The 25,363-nt window shown below is 40.8% G+C and overlaps 1 protein-coding gene across 1 annotated transcript in view; it reads left to right on the top strand.

Moving 5' to 3' along the window:
• The window catches only part of PHEX (phosphate regulating endopeptidase homolog X-linked), a 205,415-nt gene that overhangs the window by 147,880 nt on the left and 32,172 nt on the right, over positions 1 to 25,363 (top strand). Inside the window, exons 14-15 of the mRNA XM_008696482.2 lie at positions 2,479 to 2,582; positions 10,541 to 10,599. Of these exons, the coding sequence (XP_008694704.2) occupies positions 2,479 to 2,582; positions 10,541 to 10,599 (163 nt within the window). The remainder of the gene's footprint in view (positions 1 to 2,478; positions 2,583 to 10,540; positions 10,600 to 25,363) is intronic.

The raw sequence follows: 25,363 nt of genomic DNA, 5'->3' as shown, positions 1-25,363 counted from the left end.
TGCTTGTTAAAACAAGGAGCTTACTCTGTTTCTTCTGAGGTTGAGTATAAACGATTTTTAAATACAATTAATTGTAGGTTTTTATTTTGAAGCATCTCAAACATTGGAAAAGTATGTAAAGTTCTATTTCGAACACCTCTAGCTTTAACAAATATTAAACATTGCTGTATTAGCTTTATATAATGCATGTACACATTGGAAATGAATAAGATACATTGGAAATTCTTTTTGTAATCCGCCTTGACCTAATGTCCTTTCTTCCTGCTTACCTCCTTTCCTAGATATAAACACTATCTGAAATTCAGTGTTTATTATTTCCATGTATTTCTTTATGCTTTTGCTATATAGGTATGTATCCATTAGCAACATACAGTGTCATTTTACATTATTTATTTATTTTTTGGTTATTCTAGCTCCTTTATTATTTTTTTATAATAATATTTTTATTATGTTATTCACCATACAGTACATCCCTGGTTTTTGATGTAAAGTTCGATGATTCATTAGTTGCGTATAACTCCCAGTGCACCATGCAATACGTGCCCTCCTTACTACCCATCACCGGTCTATCCCATTCCCCCACCCCCCTCCCCTCTGAAGCCCTCAGTTTGTTTCTCAGAGTCCGTAGTCTCTCATGCTTCATTCCCCCTTCTGATTACCCCCCTTTCTTTATCCCTTTCTTCTACCGATCTTCCTAGTTCTTATGTTCCATAGATGAGAGAAATCATATGATAATTGCATTTTACAGGATTTAAAACTTTAAATTCACTCATACATACAACGTGCCTTATTCACTTAGCATTGAGATTATTTCATGTTCATGCATACATACCATTCTTTTAATCTGCTCTATTATTTTCCATTATGGAACTATATCACAATTTATTTATCAGCCACCCCCCTCCCCTGGCAAGAGGCTTGAAGGAGGGACAACTTAAAAGTCATAGCTTTATAACTGGTTGGTCAGGTAGAACACCAAAGATGCCAGGAATTGCTACTTGCATTCCTGCCTTTAGTTATTTTGCTCCTTCCTTTATATTTTGGCCTGACTCCCCTAGAAAGATCAAGATGAATCATTAACAAAAGTTACTCCACAGACATAATGAGTATCCATCTGTATGTTAGGGAAGAGATAAACGTGAGCCAGACGTTGGCCAACAAATAGGTGATTGTCAAATCTGCAGCCATCAAGTTGTATGTGTGTATTCATATTTATAATGTAGTGCCTGTGGGTTTCACATGCACGTTTGCTCTATTTTAATTTTTGCTTCTTAAAGAGTATGGTTTAAATTTACAAAAAAATTACAGCTAGTAAGATTTTAATTACTCTTGGTTATTTGCTTATTCAAACATGTATTTTTTCTTATTTTATTTGCCACAGTAGTATATATTTTTAAAGATTTTTATTTATTATTTGAGAGAGAGATGGCATAGAGGGAGAGTGAGAGGGAGAAGCAGACTCCCCGCTGAGCAGGGAGCCCGATGTGGGACTTGATCCCAGGACCTGAGATCATGACCTGAGCCCAAGGCAGACACTTAACTGACTGAGCCACCCAGACACCCCAGTAGTATATGTTCAAACCAAAGAATTAGCCATCACTACATCCTATTGCTTTTACTGTTACACAGATATTATTTGCAAAATTTAAGTTAAGTACTGCTAGTTTTGTAGATAGAATGCCTAGAGAGTTCAAACCGTTTACCATTCTCCTAAAAAAAAGAAAAGGAACTCAGGAATTATTTATGTCTGTTTCCCTATTTCAATACACAAATTGTTGTGACGCATCAACTTTCTGTTTTTCTATGCAAGCTGTAATCTATGATTCGCCTCTGTAATTTCATTAATTTTTAGAGACCAGAGAATTTTTTGAGTGGTAATAGACAAATTCTGTTAATAATGATATGATTCTAGTGACTCCATTGTGCTTAGCGGGGAAATAAGTCTCTGAATCACTTTCATTGTTTTCCCTTCATGAACAAATGCTGATTACAGTAAATTGGATTTTAACATTTGACTAAATCATCATCTATAAGCTAAATGAGGTTTTAGTTGACTAAACTGAATGTTATTAGAAGAACCTATGTGACAAATAAATAAAGTACACATTTTAGAAAAGATCAAGGACGGGTGTGAGCCAAGAAATTTCAGACCTAAAAGGATATGTCCTATGAAGGTTGAAGTAGATTTTTCAATTACAAAGCAAATGAAATGCATCATAAATTACTACAGCGTCTCTTGTTTTTTTTTACCGTGATCCAGAAATAATCAGATCGATTTGGGAGCTTTTTCTTCTAAAAGAAAATCACGGAGATTAAATTTCATGGCTCTGCGAATACTGGGTTAACTGGTGACGGCTGAGAGGTGTCCCGAGGAGTGTAGCTTCTCCATCGGTTGCTCATTTGTGTGCTGAAGGGTTTTTTCAGAGCCCTCTTTTATCTGCACTTAGAACAATGATGGTTGTGGTTTGTTTTATTCAGATCAAGTTTTCAGAATCCGACTACTTTGGCAATGTCCTGCAAACCCGCAAGTACTTGGCACAGTCTGATTTCTTCTGGCTGCGAAAAGCGGTTCCAAAAACAGAGTGAGTAAAAAAAAAAAAAAAAAAAAAAGGGAAAGAAATAAATATGCTGGTGGGAAGTGAAGTCTCTTCAGGTCAAACTTGTTAATTCCCCTCTGGTCAGAGTAGCTGGCTGGCTGGTTACCTTGGTTCGGCAAAACCTGTGTTAGGTTTCGAAAACTCTTATTTCTGATATTATATGAATCACTTCTTCATTCGGATGATGGATGTCCCACTCCTAGCACCAAAACATTGCAAGAGGGCTTATTAGGATACAAACGTTCAAGTCATTTCTAGATGTAGTTATGAATATATGTATATAGAAAACAAGTTTCCCTAGAATTTCACACTCAGGTAGAAACTTTTGAAGATCACAAAAAAGAACAAATGCTTAAAAAATAAAGTATAGTTACAAATGTAGAAGTAATTGTATAATTCTGAAGTAACTAAAAGATTTTGTCAAAGTAATAAACGTCACATAGCTGATGGCTGTATTGTTTTTCTCCAGTAGCAGTTAGGATTTATTCTCCTTCTTCCCAGCTGCCTATAGGGACTGTCCCTCTAGGTGGGAAAGTTTCCCGAGGAAGTTTCTGGGCCAGGGCCAGCCATGATTTCCTTCCCTAGCAAAATGTGTATGATGATACCAATAGTGGCTAACAATTATTATGTTCACAGTGTGCTAGGAAGTGCTTTACCTGTTTTAGCTAATTTTATCCTCTCGTCATTTCTGTGAGGCGTAGGTACTATTAATAAATAGTACCATCTCCATTTAACAAATGAATAAGAGGCTTACAGTTGAGAAATCCTTCAGCTCAGGTTTAGATTACTTTTTAAAAAATTTGGTTACTTGACAATATACTTGACACAATGTTACGGTAAGGTTTAGATTAGTGTTTGTTCTGCCTGCTCGTACTTTTTTTTTTTTTTGACATGATTTTTTATTATATTATGTTAGTCACCATACAGTACATCCCCGGTTTCCAATGTAAGGCTCGATGATTCATTAGTTGTGTATAACACCCAGTGCACCATGCAATACGTGCCCTCCTTACTACCCATCACTGGTCTATCCCATTCCCCCACCCCCCTCCCCTCTGACTTCTGACACTGCTCTGCTGGGGCCCACTTCTCCACTGTTTTTCTTCCTGTTCTCCAGATTGGATAATTTCTATTGATCTGTCTTCAAATTCATTGATTGTTTCTTCTGCACTCTCAAATTTGCTTTTGACCCATGTAACAAATTTTTCATTTTGGTTATTGTAATTTGCAATTTTATAATTTCCATTTGGTTGTTTTTTAGTTTCTCTTTCTCTGTTGTGATTTCCTTTCTTGCCTGTCTTTCTTTTCTCTTCTTTTCTTTTCCTTTCCTTCTTTCTTTCCCTTTCCCTTCCCTCCCCTCCCTTCTTCCCTTCCTTCCTTCCTTCCTTCCTCTCTTCCACTTTCTATTTCCCTTTCTCTCTTCTCTTCTCTTCTCTCCTCTCCTCTCCTCTCCTCTCCTCTCCTCTCCTCTCTCTCCTCTCCTCTCTCTCCTCTCCTCTCTCTCCTCTCCTCTCTCTCCTCTCCTCTCTCTCCTCTCCTCTCCTCTCCTCTCCTCTCCTCTCCTCTCCTCTCCTCTCCTCTCCTCTCCTCTTCTCTTCTCTCTTTCTGTAGGCTCCGTGCCCAACATGGGGCTTGAACTCACAACCCTGAGATGAAGACCTGAGTTGAGATCAAGAGTCAGATGCTTAACTGACTGAGCCACCCAGGCACCCAGTGATTTTTTATTTGTTGAGTCATTGTCATCCTATTTACCATTAATTCTTGGACTATAGTTTAATTCTTTAGACTTACTTATAATGGCTGCTTTCAAGTCTTTGCTAAATCCAACATCTGGTCTTGCTCTGTCAGTTTTTATTGACTGTTTTTTTCCTAACACTTTTTTCTCTTTGCATAGCATAATTTTTTTGTTGTTGAAAATGACTTTTAGATAATACACTGTAGCAATTGTGGATTCTAATTTATTTTTCTGAGGCTTTTTAAAAAGTAACTTTCCTCGATTTAGACTGCAGAATCTATCTCCCCCATAGTATGCGGCCATGGATGTCTCTGCTCATTTTTAAAATTCTTATTTTTATTTATTTTTTAGCCTCTCTTGCTCGAGGTTGTCCCTTTGTTTGCATAGTTTAGTACTCAGCCAGGGATTGGGGCAGACCTTGTGCTCAAACACTTCGATTCTGTAGGGCTTCTGCTCTCTGTTGGTGGGCTGGGAGTACCTTTCTCCATCAGCGTTGGAATCTGCTTGCCACTGGGCTCTCTCGAGTCTCCTCTGTGTATGTGCCTAGTGTCCCAGTCAGCCAGAGATACAGAGAGAGCTCGTCTCACCCTTCTGTGACTCTTTCATTTCCAAGATCTCCCTTTTAAATCTCTGGCTTGTCTGTCTGTCTTCCCAGTGGGAACTGTAACTTCAGGCTCGCAGAGCTGTGAGTATTCCTCATTTGTTTTCAACTAAGGTTGCCACTTTTAGCTGACAGAGCTGTAGGTTTTCACCTCCATTCCTAATAGGGTCCACCCCCTATGGCAGCAAAGCTGCTGATTTCCCAGCTGGCCCTACCTATCTTTTTTTAAAAGATGTTATTTATTTATTTGACAGAGAGAGGTGGGGGTGGGGAGAGAGAGAGCACAAGCAGGGGGAGCAGCAGGCAGAGGGAGAGGGAGAAGCAGACTCCCCGCTGAGCAGGGAGCCCGAGGCAGGGCTCGATGCCAGGACACTGAGATCATGACCTGAGCCCAAGGCAGACACTTAACTGACTGAGCCACCCAGGCACCCCTGCCCTACCTATCCTGATAAAACTAAGTTCTCGCTGACCAAGCTGGGAAGGGTGGGAGCAGTCCCTGGCAAGAAGGCCACAGACTCCTGTTCTACTTCCTCCCAAGCTCTAGCAATTTTTCAAAATTAAACATTTTTCAATTTGTTCTTTGGCTTTGATGATCAATTTCCAGAGCCCTAAAGTAGTTGTTTGTTGATCATTTTGTCTAGTTTTATTGTTGATTTTTGTGGAAAGGATTTGCTGACTTTTTCATATCCTCCTAGGTGGAAACCTGGCTTCCATGGTCCACTTTTTTTTTTTATGGCCCACTTTTTAACCGTGGCTGATATTCTGGTCTCCAGATCTTTGGCTGGCTCTTTTTATGCTCTCTAGGTCTCTTGTTACTCTCCCTTCCAACTCCCTCTCTGTTCTAGACTCTTGAAACTCTAGGCACTGTACCAACCCTTGGCTTAAGCTGTGATTACTGCCTGTCCCTCTTACCCATGGCTGCCATCTACCCATCCCTGCCCTTTGCCCTTCTAGCCACAGTTAGTTATAAGTGTTGGATTTCAAGGAAGAGGCCTACAGCTGAACTAGTCCCCTGCCCATCCCTGACTCCAATCAAAAGAACACAGAAGTTTAGAAGGCTTTCAAACTTCTTTGGAAATGACAGATAACTGTTGTAAAGCTCTATGTTCCACTGTCCTTAGTTCTCTCCTGTCATCACGGTATCTCTCAGTCCATCTCTCTTGCTTCATTCCTAACCTCAGTTATTCAATAGAAATTTTAGATGTAGGGTTCTAAAAGTAGCTTCTCGAATCTGACGACTTCAGCAAATGTTTTCCAGTATCCTGATGAGCCATCTACATGTAGTATGGTAGTCACAGATCTGTGTGAATCATCCTGGTTTTTTTTCAGATCTACTTAAGGTTAGTTCAAACTCTTCTTGCAGTTTGTGGAAAATTCAAGGTATTTTGTCACTAGTATTTTTCTGAATCTTCAGGGTTTGGGCTTCTCAATATTAGAGATGCTGTCAAGGTAATTCTTTAATTTCAAAATGCTATGTAGTATTTCATTTTTCAAATGAAAAATTTGGCTGTGTAGTAAGGCCTAGGTTGCTAATTGAAAAATCCCTAAATGTGTCCTCTTTAACATCATCCTAAAATAATGATGGACTGTCAGATTCTAATGGCCTTGACTATTTCTAATATTTTATTTACGCCTTGGAAAAATGCTGGCTGACTTTGTGGCCTTAGGTGAACTGTGTGATCTTGTGTAGTTTTCTTCTCTGTCAGAATACCTCTTTCACAAGGACATTAAATTGGTTAATGTTTCTGGAAAAGTTATCCAGAAATGAAAATCAGTGCAATAGTACTAATAATACTTCAAAAAAATTTTTTAAATTAATTTTAGAGAGAGAGTGCCTGCAAGGAGGGAAGAGGGGCAGAGGGAGAGGTGGAGAGAGAGGATCTCAAGCAGGCTCCCTGCCGAGTGCGGAGCCCAACCCAGAGCAGAGCCCAACCCAGAGCTCTGTCTCATGACTCAGAGATCACGACCAGTGCCGATACTGAGAGTCTGACGCTTAACTGACCGCGCCACCCAGGCGCCCCTCAATAGTGCTAATTGTTTCCTCAGACTATACGTATATTTCAGGGAAAGCAGCATTAAGAAATTTAAGGTCCTCTTTGTGTAGCAAAGTAATAAGATAGTCAGTTTTTTAAAAGAAATTTCGGGCTGCTCCTTTTCAGGCATCATAGGAAATTTTAGCTTCATGATACCCATTGGCTTTAATTGACATCTTTTAGTTTTGAAAATTGATGAGTTAATCTAGTGTGAATGATTCTGGAGTAGCTCCACTACGCTAGTTTACTTTTGAACAGCACATCATGATTTTATTTCCACAAAGCCCTGAAATATCATTTTGCTTCTTTGTGGGTATACGAGATAAATACCCTTTATCTTTCCTTCTCATGGAATTCATTTCAGCTGAACTAATGTGTATTAAGAAGTTTCTAATGCAATGGGAAATGTCAGCAAGAATGGAATTAATTGGGTGGTCATCCCTGAAGGTACATATTTAGGGGTTGGTTCTCGGAATTGTCACTTCATCAGCTTGCTTAAAATTAGAGGATTTAGTCTACTGCTTGGCTTGAGTCAAAAGTAATTTTTTCCCCTTAGGGTCCCCTTTGTTTGACAGAAATGACTTTAAGCCAGCTTCCTTATTAACTTACTCTCAGTCGGCTGTGACCAAACATGTCTGGATCTTCTTTCTCTATCTTTTCAAAAATATGTAAAAAAAATATGGGGCACTTGGTGGCTCAGTCGGTTAAGTAGCTGACTCTTGATTTTGGCCTCAGGTCATGATCTCAGGGTCCTGGGATGGAGCCCTGCATTGGGCTCCGTGCTCAGTGGGGAGTCTGCTTTAGGATTCTCTTTCCCTCTGCCCCTCCCCCTGCTCTCTCTCTCTCTAAAATAAATAAAAAATAAATCTTTAAAAATATGTAAAAATACATCAGATGGCTACAGAAATTATGGTTTTGCCCATAATTTTTGTTTGCAAAAGCATTATCTATAGCATGGAATGGGAAGGATATAATCTATAGAATATTAGAAGTAAAGCAGTAAATATTCTATGGTTTTGCCATGCCATATTCCTGCAACTATCTTTAAGAGTTGATAGGTAAAATGTAAAACTTTAGCCTGATGTATATCTCTTTTATATGGTCCATAGAAAATCAGGGTACCAATGTCTTTATCTTTAGACAGTTGTATTCCATTGTTACTCTTATACCCCTTTCGTGTATTCCATTGTCCAGTATCATTTCATCCCCATTTATTTTTCTTTTGAAATTTGTATGAGGCCTCGTCATACCTTGTCCACTAAACCCTTCCCAAAACACAGACCACAGGAATACCCTAAAGTCATGGTAAGAAGAATTTCAAGCACTTGAGTGACATTCTTTGTTATTCAAGTAGATGTATATATAGCAATATAGTCATTTAAATAGATGTAATGATCGTCTGCTCAGTGCGTGCCAGTCTTAGCCCATAAGGAGCTTAAAATCTTGTTGGGAGGTAAGTTGTGTGAACTCATATGCTTTCAGGGCTCAATGAGTTACCAAATGGTGACCTAGACAAATATAAATGCTAGTGGGTGGTGAGGACTGTGGAGAACTAGTCATTAAAGGAATTCCAACTCAGCCCTTTTAAAAACCATCATGTTGGGCAAATGAAACATTTTTTTAAAAGATTTTATTTATTTATTTGACAGAGAGAGACAGCGAGAGAGGGAACACAAGCAGGGGGAGTGTGAGAGGGAGAAGCAGACTCCCCACTGAGCAGGGAGCCCGATGCGGGTCTTGATCCCAGAACGCTGGGATCATGACCTGAGCCGAAGGCAGACGCTTAACAACTGAGCCAACCTGGTGCCCTGGCAAAAGAAACATTTTTATGGGAAAATTTAACCCAGTGGTTACAACTTAATCTATGGACAACCAACTTTTCAGTGTTTGATTTATCTACTGCTGTGTAACGAACCACTGCAAGATTTAGAGGCTTAAAACAACAAGAATTCCTCATCTCTCTCTCTCTCTCTCTCTCTCTCTCTCTCTCTCTCGGCTCTGGCAGTCACTGGGCTCAGCTGGGTGGCTGTTGCTTCCGGTCTTTCATGTAATTGTAGTCAGAGTGGCTGGGGCTGGAGTCGTGGGGGACGCTTCTCTCATGTCTAGTGGCTGATGATGGCTGTTGGCTGGAATACCTCCTATGGCTTCATGTACTGGGCTTCTTTACAGCGCGCTGATTGAGCAAGAAGCATCAAAGAGCAAGTTCCTGAGATAGAGAGGAGGAAGGGAGTATGTATGTTTGTACACTGGGGGAGGTTGTACTGCCTTTAATTGCCTAGCTTTGGAAGTCCCGTGGTGTCATTTCCATTGCATTTTATGTTGTAGAATCAAGTCACCAAGGCTAGCCTATAATCCAGAGGAGAGGAATTTAGACTCCACTTCTTAATGGGAGGGGGTAGAATAAAAGTTGCAAACACATATTAAGACCAGGGTAGGTAGCCTTATGTTAGAGAACAGTAAAACTAAATATATAATAAACTTGGATATAATGAGGGAGATAGACAAAATATTTAATGGCTGATGTGGCATGGGCCTGACCAATAAGAAGAAATGATAACACCCACAAGTGGTAGGATCTACCGGTGCAGCAACTTAGTATCAGCCCTGGGCATAATCAAGACTCCAAACATCCCTTAGAGACAGCAGGAGCTCTGGGAAGTCAGGAAAGGTGAGATCATGTGTTTGAAATAAGGTGTCTTAGGTACTCTTGCTGAAGTTTCAGAGGCCTGATTGGCCCCCATCTGATTGTTTGATTTCTTTGTTTCGTCCACCTTTGTCCATCAGCAGTTAGAAACATTTTTCCTGCAGGGACCCTATTTGCAAGTTCATTCTTTGCTGAAGGGAGAGGGGAGTTGGGAGGGAGGAGAAGGGATGAGCTCTAGGAATACAGAGCATCTTTTGTACATAGTACGCTTCAGTCCATTGTCAGTTAGAAGCCAAGTTGAGAGGCACCTGGATTCTCCCCTCTTGACTCAAGCTTCAGACATAGAAATGCTGGGTTCTTTGGATATGTGTTAATTTTCTGTTGTTGCTGTAACAAATGACCACAACCTTAGCAACTCAAACCACCAATGTATTATCTCACAGTTCTAGAGGTCAGAAGTACAGGATGGCTTGGCTGGTTTCTCAGATCCAGGTTTCATAAGGCTGGAATCAAGGTGTCAGCTGGCTGGGCTCATAGCTGGAGGCTCTGGGAAGAATCGTGTTGCAAGCTCATTGACGTGTTGGCAGCTCCACTACCTGGTTGTTTTAGAACCAGGGGAGAACCCTTTAGATTCTAGAATTTCTCATTAAAGCTATTTCAGAAGCACCGGTGCTGACTTTTCCTGTTAAGATAGTAACAGTGGATAGCCAGGCATGTTCATATATTCTCATTGAACCCTGTTCGGTTTAGGATGAGATTGTTCATTGAACAGAGCAATAACCCTCAACTGAGGTGATAATTTGCCCACGTGCCCCACTTCCCCATTGTTCCCTGGTTATTTGCTGATAAATCCTGCCGCGTTGTGTTCATTCTTGCCGCCCTCCCGCCTCGATAACAATTGCCTGGTGGTATTTGCTTCTCTTTCTACAGGTGGTTCACGAATCCAACGACCGTCAATGCCTTCTACAGTGCATCCACCAACCAGATCCGTGAGTACCCGGCTTCTTGTGTCCTTGTTAACCTGGTACAAAATGGAAGGAACCCTTCCCTCACTATGATTTCTTTATTGCCCTCCAAAAGTGATCAGGTCTGTTGGTGAGGGCAATTTCCGTTTTTCTCCCCATATGCCAGATTTTCCTCTCTCCCTTCACCTTATTGAGTAAACAAACAAAAGGCAACAATAAATAAAACTACAGTGCAGTTGGCCATGAAAAGGAGCAAGCTTCTACTTTTCTTTCATCATGATCTTAATGATTTTGTCCAAACTATGTGTCTGTTTCTAGGATTGATGGGAAAAATAGCAGGTAGCTGGGCCGATGACGGAAACTGAGGGGACTATCTATAAAGAAAAGCTTGGCAACGTTCTGATTAGCCCTAGGATGTAAAGTCTTAACTTGCTTTTATTTACATGTGTTGAGTAGATAAAATTATAAATGCCATGGTAAGTTTAAAAAATGATTAAAGATCAGATTAAATAAAAAATGTGACAGCACCAAGTGTTGGCAACAGGGACACACGCACCTATGCTGGTGGAAACGTAAATTGGTTCCCTCGCTTTGCAGAGCAGTTGGGCGATGCCCAGAGAAGAGGAAGGTGTCATGGGCCTCGGTGCAGGGTTTCTCGGTGTGGTCTTGGAACCAATGGCAATGGCATCATGGGAGAATTTGTTAGAAATGCAAATTCGTGGGCTCCACCTTAGATCTATAGTTCACAAATGCTGGGGCTCAGAAATCTGTTTTATTAAGGCTTCTGGGTGACTCTGACATAGCTTGAGAACCACTGCCTAGAGGTCTCCCCTGAGGAGGCCCATGTGAGAATGCTCATACCCATGTTGTTTATAATAGCAGAAAAAGGGAAATAACCTATGTGTCCCTCTGCAGGAACTCAAGTGTGGCATGTTCACCCAAAGGAATTCCAGATAGCAGTGAATAATGAATGACCTAGAGCAACATGTCTTAACGTGGGTAAAGTTCACAAATACTGGTTGTGTGGGGAAAAGACAACTGCGGAAAATATATTGCCTATGAGACCATATAAAAAAGTTGAAGAGCGTGCAAAAACACTTCTATATATTGTCTGGGTATCTCCTTTTGAGTGAAAGTACAAAGACAGTCATGAGAACGACAGACATTTGAGTTCAGGTTGGCAGTGACCTATGGTGGGTAAGGTGGGCTGCTCCTTCTCAGGTCCTGGCTGGTTCCTCACCCCTCCTGCACCCTTCTGGTCTTCCTCTTCACTCCCTTGCGTGCTGATAACATCTCATCTCACGGTTTTAAGCACATCTTAGTGCGCTTTGTTGAATGTGGGGGATGGAACTTATAAAGACTTACCACCCTTGGCCACAGGCCCATCTGCCTCACTAGATACCTGTCATAGCCTCCTCGCCGGTTTCCCCACTTCTGTCCATATCCCCCTTCAATCTGTTCTAAATTTAATATTACAGCCATTTAAAGATATTTTATAATCATCTCAGGTCCCTCCTTTGCTCAGAACCAGTTATCAGATTCCCTTCTTATTTAGAATAAAAGCAAAATTACTTGTAAAGGCCCTCAGGCCTCTTACTGCTATCTTATGTCACCTCTGTTCCAGCCACACTGGCCTCCTTCCTGTTTCTAGAACATGAGACTGTTCTCTCCTAGCATTTATACTGGAGGCTCTCTGCCTTGGAAAATTCCCCAAGTGATCTGCATGGTTCATGCTCCCATTTCCTTCAAATCTTTGCTTGAATTCCACCTTCTCAGTGAGGTGCCCTGCCTGCCCTCTGTAGATCCTCCCTGCTGGCCCTCATCCTAATAGGTCTCCCTGGCCAGAGAGGACCGCTCGTTAGAGTCGCCCTCATGTGGCCACTTTTGGGAATGGCAGTCTCTGAAGGAGTGGTCTGAGAGCGTAAAGAGTAGAAGGAAAACAAGCAGATGGTGGTAATTTTTGATTCCTACATTAATTTGTATAACCAAATAAGTTGTTAAATATTTTGAATATTTTGAATGTCACTCCTTACTACAGAAATACTCATTATGATGAAAAGACCATTGTTTTCTCCCCCCCCCAAGTGTTATTGAGGTATAATTGACGGTGTGTGTATATAACATATGCACCATGATGTTTTCATATAGCTCCAGATTGAGAACTAAGATGCATATTATTACATAGGAACTTAAGATATTTGAGATTTTATTTTATTTATTTATTTTTTGGGGAGAGAGAGAGAATGAGGGGGGAGGGAGAGGGGTGAGAGAGAGGGAAAGAATCTTAAGCAGGCTCCATGCCCAGCGTGGAGCCTGATATGGGGCTTCATCTCACAATCCTGATATCATGACCTGAGCTGAAATCAAGAGTTGGATGCTTAATTGACTGAGCCATCCAGGCGCCCCAAGATATTTGAAATTTTAATTATAACTACTATTTATAATAAGAATTATATGTGAATTATAATATTAGTTGGAATAACCTATTGGACAATAGAAAATTTTTTAGATTATTATTTATCCCAAAATCCCCACTTTTTATTTATTTATTTAATTAATTTGTTTGTTTATTTTTAAAAGATTTTTCTTATTTGTGAGAGAGAGAGAGCATGAACAGGGGGTGGGGCAGAGGGGCAGGGAAAAGCAGACCCCCTGCTGAGCAGGGAGCCCAACACCGGGCTTGAACTGAGGACCCTGAGATCATGACCTGAGCAGAAGGCAGATGTTTAACCAACTGCGCCACCCAGGTGCCCCTCCCCTTTTATTTTGAACTGTTTTTAAAGTTACTAAAAAGTTACAAAACTAGAACACAGAGTTTCCATATATCCTTTAACCAACCACCGCAATGTTAGCATGTAACTGTAGTGCAGTGATCAGAACCAGAAAATTAACATTGGTAAAGCACCATTAATTAGACTCAAGGCCTTACCGAAATGTCACTAGTTTTGCCACTTATGTTCTTTTTCTGTTTCAGAATCCTGTCAAGATCCCACATTACATATAGTCATTATGTCTTCTTAGTCTCCTACAGAGTATAATAGTTCTTTAGTGTTTCTTTGTCTTCCACGACTTTGACACCTTTGAAGAGTACCGGCCGGTGAGTTTGTGGACGGTCCCTCAGTTTGTGTTTTTCTCGTGTTCGCATTATTGGACTGAAGCTAATGCATTTGGGGCATGAATGTCACAGAAGTGATGTTGTGTCCTCCTTTGTGCATCATATCATCAGGTCTATGCTGTCTATCTGTGCGTCTTCTTGCTGGTGATGTGGCCACTTGATCACTTGGAGAAAAGTGCTTTCTGCTGGGTTGCTCTGCCATAAAGTTGCTATTCCCCCTGCCTGATTAGGTGGCAAATGTCTTAGGAACTCTATCTCTGAGACTGCATCTTTCTGTTTCTCTCCAATCTTTCACTCACCGAATTTAGCATCCATTAGTAAAACTTGTATGCAGCAAGTGGCCCACACTGTTTGCTCACTGGAAATTTCCGTTTCTTCCCTTCCATTTGTATTACTGTGAATTCTGTTGTAAGGAAGGGACTGGCCAATCACCCATGGGTATTTATTTTATTCTGTGGGTTCTAATCCAGTGCTACCGTTTCCTATGTCGTTGCTCAAAGTGTTCGGCTCTGGCCATGAGGAGCGCTCATGCGTTGGCTGCCAGGATCTTACATTGCAGTGCTCCTCAACTTGCTTTTTGTTAATTGAAGCAGATGTCTGCTGAGCTCCTTGAGCTACTGCATTCTGTTTCTAGAGCAGGCGGATAAGTCCCTCTCTTCGCCTGGATCCCAGCTGCCCAGCTTTTCTGTTAGGAGCTTTCACACTTGGCTCATAGAACATTTCTTCTTCTAGATGGGGTCCAGAAATCAGTGGGAGTCAGACTGGGTCCAGGGGAGAATAAAACCTGACTGGTCAGGGTTGAACTGGGTCCAGAAACTGCCTGGATATGGACTAGATTATCCATTTTAAAAGAAGATGTTTTGTTATGTAATATTTGGTACATGCCAAAGAATATATGTAACATGTTAAAACATGTAAATTGTATTCCTATGAACCTGCCACCCAACCAAGAACTAGAATGTTCCTGATATCATTGCATCTGTCCATGCTTCTCCCCATCCCATTCATCTTGCTCACCACTTTTCTGATCTTCATATTTATCATTTTCTTTTTTAAAAATAAATTTTAGGGGCACCTGGGTGGCTCAGTTGTTAAGCATCTGCCTTCGGCTCAGGGCGTGATCCCAGAATCCTGGGATCGAGCTCCACATCAGGCTCCCTGCTCTACTGGGAGCACTGGGAGCCTGCTTCTTCCTCTCCCACTCCCCCTGCTTGTGTTCCCTCTCTCGCTGGCTGTCTCTCTCTCTGTCAAATAAATAAATAAAATCTTAAAAAAAATTTAAACCATTCATTTATTTTTATAGCATAATAAAATGATATCATACCACATACAGTCTAAAGCAACTTTGTTTTTTTAATTTATGTGTCGTTAAGATTCATCCATGCAGCATGTGGCAGTGGGGTTTTCGTTTTCCCTGCTGTATAGTATTCCATTGCATGACTGTACCTCAGATTACTTACCTGTACTACAGATTTTATCTGTGGACAGACTTCTGTGTTCTCCCACCCTAGGGTTTTGCTCTTATGAACAGTGTTGCTGCTGTTCTCATTCATGTCCCCTGAGACAAGTGTTTAGGATGTATACTAGGAGTGAAATTACTGGCCCATAGGGCATGCAAATACTCAACTTTGCCAAATAACAACAAATGGGTGGCAAAGGGAGTGTTCCAAAGTACAGAAGTGTTTTCATCAACTCTTATTTTCATCACCTCTTGGCATTGGTAGACCCCATTTTCCCCAGTCTAGTTGGCATTGAGATAGATCATTCACAGATTCTTCCCACACTCACTTTCCAAAGTCAATGAATGCTTACGTCTGCTTTGGGGATTTAAGTATGCCTAATAATATTCTGCCTCTGGGATTCACTCCTGCTCAGCCTTTTTCTTGTCTGGGAAGAGCTGATCCTATCACAGGTTTACTGAAGAAGCAGCCCTTTCAGGGTAACCCAATGGTTTCTGGAAAGCACATGAACAGAGGGGTTTGAAATGAACAATTTGAAGCAGTGTTTTAATTAAGAGATTCAAGCTGTTTCTATTTTCCTAATGACCAGTGCTTACTCTCATTGTAAATTACATTCCCAGGCAAGATGACAAGGAATCCTTTGGGTGACTTTCTCTCTCTCTCTCTCTCTCTCTCTCTCTCTTCTGATTTTCTGGACGACAAATTCAGACAGGTGGAATTCCTTTTTAGACATTTCCCCACTGGGTTTCCTGGGACTCCCCCACCCCTGCCCAAGCCCCCAACTGCCTTCTTTTTCCTTCACTGAAGAAGTGAAAAATTGAGGTGATTTTCTGAAATGAACATCTTTATTGATTAGGGGGATTCTGACAGCATGTGGCCATCTGTTTAATTGGGTTTCATATCTAAGATGTAACTATACTTGGTAACGTGATTTATGAGAATTTCATTTGGTTCCCGTTATCATTTTCTGATTTATGCCACTGAAGTCCACTTCTGCTCACAGTAGAGACTTGAGGAGAAAATATAAAAGCCTATAGTTTTTGGTTTGTGTTGTTTTTGTTTTTTCTTTGTTTGCAAATTCATGCCTTTGTGTGAAACCCTATGACTCGTGGCCATATTTCAGTGTTAGAATTTTGCGGTGTGGTTGTGCTTCTTATTTTTCTACCCTCGTCAAGCTGGGTAGCTGTGTCTTCAGACGGAGTGCAGTGTAACATAATGGCTTCGGTCTGCTATATGAGGAGTTATACAGAGGAGCCGTTGCAGAATTCAATTATATTTGAACCGATAAGGTGGTGAAAGAGGACAACAAGGAGCTGGGGTTATTGTTGCCTAAGCTTGTGCTTTCCTAGCTTTGTGATAGCTGCACACCTGGTCTTCCTGTTGGTATCTCCTGTTACCCAAAAATTCCACTCTTCATAAAATAAGTCAATCCTTCTGCCCACCAGAACACATGAACGTAGAATGTTCATAGGAGCTTTGTCCATAACAGCAAAAACCTGGAAAGAACCTAATGTCCGTGAATAGAATTGGTAAATAAATTGTGGTATATTTGTATAATTGGATATTACACAACAAATGCAGGACAAACCGCTCCGTGTACAATATGCGAGAATGTCGCTGACCTACTGCTCAGTGAGACACCGCATACAAAGTTCAGGGGAGGCAAGTGAATCTAAGCAATGGGTTTGAAAACAATGACTCCCTTTGTTAGGGGACTTGACTGTGTGGGGCACAGGAAACATTGTCCCGATTTGGGAGGCACTTGCGCATAAAATCTCTTCGTGTTCCACCATTAAAATTTGTGCCATTACTTTGTGTATATGATACATACACAGTAACACTCTCATTCCCCCCATAAGAATTTTTATAGCAGCATATAACACGCATATACTTTTTTGGGCTTGTAACAGCTTATGTCAGGCCCAGCCTCCAGAGGCGGAGACCAAGGATTGGCAGACGTTTTCTGTAAAGGGCCAAATTGTAAATGTTTTTGCCTTTGCAAGCCATCCATTCTCTGCTGTAAATTCTCACCTTTGCCACTGCAGCTATACAGAGTTCATAAACTAATGGTCGCGGCTGTGTTTTTAGTAAAACTATTTACACAGGCTGTAGTTGGCCAACCCCTGGGATATAGCGTTGCAAGTGGTTGGAACCCAGGGAGACTTGAAGAGTGTTCTGACGCAGCTTACAAACTACTTTGGATCTAATCAGGTGGTGATACCAGGGGTGGGAGGGTGATAGAGTGAACAGCTCCCGTTTGGCCTTCGTTTCTGCTAACATGGACTGGTCTTTAGAATAAAATTCATTTCATGTATTCAGTCTCAATGTGAATCTGTAAAATGCTTCCTTTCAATGTTGGTTTTTTTTAATCATCCTGTGTCTTAAATCATATTAAAGAATTATCGTAACCAAATAAAATCTTGGCTTGAAAACAAGCAAGGACTAAGGGCTAAAACCAATGATACTGTTATCTTTGTTGTAATACACAAGGGATTTGGTTACCCGAGTTTAATCACAGTTATTCTGCTAAAGAAGATAAGCCTTTGACCAGAGGCTGGGCTTATGCTGGCATCAAACTATAGTATTAATCCTGAAATCAAACATAGATTTGTTTTGCTGTTAAGGAAATGATTGTATTTCAAACTGAGAGAATTTCTCATACTTTGTTGACTCTGCCTAAAACCATGAAGTAGAAGCCAAGTTAGCAAATACTCACCTGTGGCCTCTAGCGGAATTTAATGAAGGTAAAGCCTTGAATGCATTTGACACTGTATTTGGGGACAACTTGGGAATAGTCTTCCATGGTTTTGGAGGTAAAAGGGAAGAAACTTAAGTGGTCAACTAATCCAAATTTCTCAGTATCTAGAAGAGATTCTGACACTCATAGCAGTTCTTAGGATTTTTTCCTGCTTATTCACTTAGTATTTACGGATCTCCCAACGATTCTTCTTGATGTTCGCGCCGGTGTGTAGTGCCCTCCGACAGTGAATAAAGCTGACCCCTATAACTAATAGGATATTGTGAAAATGATGGAGTGTGACTTCCGAGGCTGGGTCATAAAAGACATTGTGACCTCTGCCTTGCTGTCTTGGATGGATCATTCTGGGGGGAAGTCAGCAGGGATGTCATGAAGGCACTCAGGAAGCTGGCAGAGAGGTCCCTAGGCAGAGGACCAGAGGCATCCTGCCCATAACCAGTAGCACATGCGCACACTGTCTTTCTTGGAAGCAGATTCTGCAGTCCAGCCAAGCCTTTAGACGATGGCAGCCAAAGCTGGCATCTTGACAGCAACTTCATGAGACACCCTGAGGCAGATCACCCATATAAGATGTTTCTGAATTCTTGAGTTGGAGAAACTGTGAGATAGTAACTGCTTATTGTTCGAAGCCACTATGTTTCAGAATACTTCATTACACAGCAAGAGAGAACTAATAGAGACATCACAACTAGCTAGATAACTGACTTTGCTGCTAGGTTGTATACTGTAATATACTGCGGTAGTTAAGAGTGTGGGCTTTGATTTTGAATCCTGGCTTGGCCACTAATAACTTGCAACCTTGAGCAAGTGCCTTAACATCTTTAAGGTTTGGTATAATGATCTGTAAAGTGCAGATAATAGTAGTGACTGTCCTGTAGAGTTGTCTTGAAGATGGAAGGAGTACGTACAGTAAGTGAAAGAGAAACTGGTTTTTAGTAGGTATTCAATAAATCTTAGCTATTAAGTGTCCTTGCTTTCGAGGAGTTGGGAGAGACAGAAAGCTGACCAGGCATTTATAAGACACGGTGAGTGTGCAGCAGAAGGGTGTGCAATGCATCATGGGAGCCACAGAGGAGGGGTAACTGATCTGGGGGAGTCAAGATCGGCTTCACAATGACAGTGACGTTTGAGTAGCTACTGAAAGGAAAAAGACATTTTCTAGGCCAATCGGGGAGGTTGGGCCCTGCAGGAAGGAGGGCAGCTGGTGCAAAGGTGATGGACAGCAGAGCCTGGCAAAGAAGGTCCCCAGGATGGAGAGATGGGGCACAGGCTGCGTGTGGGGGACATGACATGTGGAAGAGGTGGGCGAGGGCCCAGTAAGCCACACTGAGAAACAGGCTATGGGGAGCTAGGCTAGTTTTCTTTGGGAGGCAAGAAATTTAAGTTTTGCTTCCTTCGTCTTAAAGCTTGTGGCATCCCCTGGAGAGGGAGAAGAGTGAGGTCACTTAGACCAGTTAGGATTTTGGCAGATGGTTGAAGAGAAGGATGGAGAGGGTCTAAATTTAGGCAGTGACAGTGATTGGAGTAAGGAGTGGCTAAGTTAAATCCCGAAAGTTGGCTCTTAAGTAAGCATGTAGTGGGAATACAGGTGCCAGTTTTCTAGCTTGTCTGGCGATGCTGAAAAGAACTCCCATAAAATGGAGATTCTCCTTGTTCTCTGCAGCTGCTCCTCACTGAGAGCTGTTCACAGGCCCGGCCTTGTGACAGTTACTTTAACATGTTATCGCTCATCTTTGTAGTAGCTCTATAATCTCAGCCTGGTGGGCCCATTTTACAGAAGAGGAAATTGAGGCTCAGGCAGGCCGAGTCACTTACCAGAGACCACACAACTAGTAAATGGCAGGGTTGGGAGTATAACCCAGCTTCTCTGACTGCATGTTCTTAATCTTCACCCTATGCTATTTGTTACTGCATAAGAAAAGCGAGAATTACATGAAATGAGACATGTGAATGCACTCTGAAAAGGTGTAGGGCATAATATATGTTAGAGTGTCTATCATCATTATGTCATACCTTCACCCATGTGGTGGGAAGATTGTTTCCATCTGGTATGGAAGTAAGACTCTACAGGATGTGGGGACACCTAGGAGGTGAGGGTAGGAAGGTCAGATGGTTCCCAGGTCCTGCCGATGTCACATCCCAATGGGCTGTGGCCTGTAATAGCAGTTTATTACTGGTGCCTCGAAGACAGCTGCTCTCTGCAGGCCCTTTAGCTGTGCCCATAATCTCCGTGCTTCCTTGGGTTTAGGCAGAGTGGAACAGGTGTTATTTGAGAGATGCCATAAGCTACCTTAAAAAGAATAATTAGACGTACTCTCCAAAAAGGTTTTACTTCATAAAATTTACTATGAGGTTTAAGAAGTTTTGTTAAATGAGTTGAAGTTGTCATAAACAAACCTAGAATAGGTTGCAAAATTGCCAGGTGATGCACTTAGCAAGGTTGTGGGACACCTGCTACAATTATTTTAAGACGTTCTTGCCCTGGTCTAGTCAAGGACTCTGGAGATCCTAACACAGTCTGTTCTCACCACCACCACCCCCCCGCCTGAGGAGGCAGCTAAGAATGACATTCTGGGTACTGCCCCTGGAGGAAAAAGTGCCCTCAGCTGGAAAGCCTTGGAGTCTCATGGCATTCCCATGACTGTGGTGAGTCCCAGGGCCAGTGCCTGGAGGGAGACACATTTGCCACCTGCATCAAACTTCTGAAAACAAACTCGTGGGGCGGGACAGATCCACTTCCAGACACAAGACTGTGCAGCTTCGCTGCAGGACTGGTAGCAGAAAGCATGGCATGATTATCAGGGGCAGTCTGATGAAAGAGGCGGGGGTGAGTGGGACACTCCCTTGGGGTGACCTGGATGTGAGCCAGAGTGAGGCAAGCACTGGGAAGCTGGCACAGAGCCATGGTGATGGGAGATGGGAAGTCAGGGAGAAAGCTCACCAATTTATCTTGGTGGTCACAATCTTACTTGTTGTCCCTTGAAAGAATCAATCATTTTTCACCCTTATTACAAAAGTAGTTAATATTTATTGTAGAAAACATTTATTGTAAAATGTTTAGCTAAGCTAAAAAATTTTTTTCCAGGAAAAATATTTTCTAAGTTTCTATTCTAATTTCAGTTAGTTAACATACAGTGTTATATTTGTTTCAGGTGTACAATATAGTGATTGGACACTTGGCATACATCACCCGGGGCCCATCATGACAAGTGATGAATATATATATATCACTTCTTCTTTATCCTTTCATTAGTCGATGGACATTTGGGCTGTTCCCATAATTTGGCTATTATTGATAATGCTGCTATAAACATTGGAGTGCATGTACCCCTTCAAATCAGTATTTTTGTATCCTTTGGGTAAATACCCAGTAGTGCAGTTGCTGGGTCATAGGGTAGCTCTATTTTTAACTCTTTGAATACCCTCTATACTGTTTTCCACAGTGGCTGCGCCAGTTTGCATTCCCAACAACAGTGCGGGAGGGTTCCTTGTTCTCCACGTCCTCACCAACACTTGTTGTTTCTTGGGCTTTTGATTTTAGCCATTCTGACAGGTGTGAGGTGATACCTCATTGTAGTTTTGATTTGCATTTCCCTGCTGGTCAGTGATGTTGGGCATTTTTTCATGTGTCTGTTGGCCATCTCTGTGTCTTCTTTAGATAAATGGCTCTTCATGTCTTCTGCCCATTTTTTTAATTGAATGATTTGTTTTTTGGGTGTTGTGTAAGTTCTTCTAGACTTTGGATACTAACCCTTTATCATATATGTCTTTTGCAAATAACTTCTCCTATTCCATAGGTTGTCTTTTAGTTTTGTGGATTGTTTCCTTTGCTGTGCAGAAGCTTTTTATTTTGATGTCCCAGTGGTTTATTTTTGCTTTTATATCCCTTGCCTCAGGAAACATATCTAGAAAGAAGTTGCTACAGCTGATGTCAGAGAGGTTACTGCTTGTCTTCTAGGATTTTTATGGTTACAAGTCTTACCTTTAGGTCTTTCATCCATTTTGAATTTATTTTTGTGTGTGGTGTAAGAAAGTGGTCCAGTTTCATTTTTCTGCATGTTGCTGTCTAGTTTTCCCAACACCATTTGTTGAACAGACTGTCCTTTCCCATTGGATATTCTTTCCTGCTTTGTCTAAGGTTAATTACCATATAGTTGTGGATTTGTTTCTGGATTTTCTCTTCTGTTCCATTGGTCTATGTTTCTACTTTTGTGCCAGTAACATATTGTTTTGATGGCCACAGCTTTGTAATATAACTTGAGGTCTGGAATTTGTGATGTCTCCAGTTTTGCTTTTCTTTTTCAAGATTGCTGTGGCTACTCAGGGTCTTTTGTGGTTCCATACAAACTTTAAGATTGTTTGTTCTAGCTCTATGAAAAATGCTGTTGGTATTTTGTTAGGGATTGCATTAAATGTGTCGATGGCTTTGGATAGTATAGACATTTTAACAATATTTGTTCTTCCGTTCCATGAGCATGGAATGTTTTTCCATTTCTTTGTGTCATCTTCAATTTCTTTCATCAGTGTTTTATAGTTTTCAGAATACAGGTCCTCCACCTCTTTGGTTAGGTTTATTTCTAGGTATCTTATTATTTTGGGCGCAGTTGTAAATGGGATTGCTTTCTTTTTTTTTTTTTTTAAAGATTTTATTTATTTATTTGATAGAGAGAGACAGCCAGCGAGAGAGGGAACACAAGCAGGGGGAGTGGGAGAGGAAGAAGCAGGCTCCTAGTGGAGGAGCCTGATGTGGGGCTCCATCCCAGAATGCCAGGATCACGCCCTGAGCCGAAGGCAGACGCTTAACGACTGCGCCACCCAGGCGCCCCTGGGATTGCTTTCTTAATTTCTCTTTCTTCTGCTTCATTATTGGCATATTGAAATGCAACAGATTTCTGTACATTGATTTTGTATTCCGCGACTTTAATAAATTCATTTATCAGTTCTAGTAGTTTTTTGGTGGAGTCTTTTGAGTTTCTTATGTGGAGTATCATGTCATCTGCAAACAGTTTAAGTTTTACTTCTCGTTACCAATCTGGATGCCATTTATTTCTTTTTGTTGTCTGATTGCTGTGGCTAAGACTTCCAGTACTATGTCGAAAGAAGTGGTAAGAGTAGACATCCTTGTCTTGTTGCTGATCTTCAGCAAAAAGCTCTCGGTTTCTTACCATCAAGGATGATGTTGGCTGTGGGTTTTTCATAGATGGCCTTAATTATGTTGAGGTGTGTTCTTTCTAAATCTACTTTTGTTGAGGATATTTATCATGAATGGATGTTGTACTTTGTCAAATGTTTTTTCTGCGTCTATTGAAATGATCATATGCTTCTCATCCTTTCTCTTATTGATGTGATGTATCATGTTGATTGATACACAACTATTGAAACACCTTTACAGCCCAGAAATAAGCCCCACTTGATCATGGTGAATGATTTTTTAAGTTTATTGTTGAATTCAGTTTGCTAGTATTTTATTGAGGATTTTTATATCTGGGTTCATCAGGGATATTGGCCTGTAGTTCTCTTTTTTAGTGGTATCTTTACCTGATTTTGGTATCAGGATAATGCTGGCCTCATGGAATGAATTTGGAAGTTTTCCTTCCTTTTCTGTTTTTTGAAATAGTTTGAGAAGAACAGTTAATTCTTCTTTAAATGTTTGGTAGAATTTGCCTTTGAAGCCATCTGGTCCTGGACTTTAGTTTGTTGGGAGTTTTGTTTTGTTTTTTTACTCATTCAGTTTCTTTGCTGGTTATCTGTTCAAATTTTCTATTTCTTCCCATTTCAGTTTTGGTAGTTTATATGTTTCTAGGAATTTATCCATTTCTTCTAGGTTGTCCAATTTGTTGGCATACAGCTTTTCATAATATTCTCCAGTGATTGTTTGTATATCTCTGGTGTTGATTGTTATTTCTCCTCTCTCATTTGTGATTTTATTTATTTGAGTTCTTTCTCTTTTTCTCTTGATAAGTCTGGCTAGAGATTTATCAACTTTATTGATTTTTTTCAAAGAACAAGCTCCTGGTTTCATTGATCTGTTTTATTATTTTTTTAGTTTCTATATTATTTATTTCTGCTCATCTTTATTATTTCCTTCTTTCTGCTGATTTTAGGTTTTGTTTGTTCTTCTTTTTCTACCTCCTTTAGGTGTAAGGTTAGGTTGTTTGAGATTTTCCTTGCTTCTTGAGGTAGGGCTGTATTGCTGTATCTTACCTTTTAGGGCCAATTTGCTGCATCCCAAAGGTTTTGGACTATTGTGTTTTCATGTTCCTTTGTTTCCATGTATTTTTTATTTCTTCTTTTATTTCCTGGTTGACCCATTCATTCTTTAGTAGCATGTTGTTTAACCTCCATGTATTTGTGGTCTTTCTAGATTTTTTTCTTGTGGTTGATTTCTAGTTTCATAGTGTTGTGGTCGGAAAAGATGCATGGTGTGACTTGGATCTTCTTGAATTTGTTGAGGCTGGTTTCGTGGGCTAATATGTGATCTATTCTGGAGAGTGTTCTGTGTGCACTTGAAAAGAATGTGTATTCTGATGTTTTAGGGTGGAATGTTCTGAATATATCTGTTAAGTCCATCTGTTCCAGTGCGTCATTCAAAGCCATTGTTTTCTTGTGAATTTTCTGTTTAAATGATCTGTCTGTTGATGTAAGTGGAGTGTTAAAGTCCCCTACTATTATTGTATTATCGATGAATTCCTTTATATTTGTTATTAACTGTTTTATGTATTTAGGTGCTCCTGTGTTGGGTGCATATATACAATAGTTACATCTTCTTGTTGGGTTGTCCCCTTCATTATTATGTAACATTCTTCTTTGTCTCTTGTTAACAGTCTGTTTTAAAGTCTGTTTTTTTTTAAGATTTTATTTATTTATTTGACAGAGAGAGAGACAGCCAGCGAGAGAGGGAACACAGGAAGGGGGAGTGGGAGAGGAAGAAGCAGGCTCCCAGTAGAGGAGCCTGATGTGGGGCTCGATCCCAGAATGCCAGGATCACACCCTGAGCCGAAGGCAGACGCTTAACGACTGAGCCACCCAGGCGTCCCGAGCTAAAGTCTGTTTTATACAAGTATTGCTCCTCTGGCTTTCTTTTGACATCCATTTGCATGATAGATGTTTCTGCATCCCCTCACTTTCAATCTGCAGGTGTCTTTGGGTCTAAAATTAGTCTCTTGTAGGCAGTGTATAGATGAGATGGGTTTTGTATTTTTTTTTAATTATTCATTGTGACACCCTATTCCTTTCAAGTGGAGCATTTAGTCCATTTATGTTCAAAATGATTATTGATGGTTATGTATTTATTGCCATTTTATTACTTGTTTTGTGGTTGTTTCTGAAGATTTTCTCTGATCCTTTCTTGTCTTTCTCTCACATTTTTTTTAATTTATTTATTCAACAGAGATAGAGACAGCCAGCGAGAGAGGGAACACAAGCAGGGGGAGTGGGAGAGGAAGAAGCAGGCTC

The sequence above is a fragment of the Ursus maritimus genome (assembly GCF_017311325.1).
Source record: "Ursus maritimus isolate PB19 chromosome X unlocalized genomic scaffold, ASM1731132v1 scaffold_X1, whole genome shotgun sequence".
In the NCBI taxonomy this organism is placed as follows: domain Eukaryota; kingdom Metazoa; phylum Chordata; class Mammalia; order Carnivora; family Ursidae; genus Ursus; species Ursus maritimus.
The sequence above is the reverse complement of the archived record's forward strand: the minus strand, read 5'-3'. Positions and strand labels throughout refer to the sequence as shown.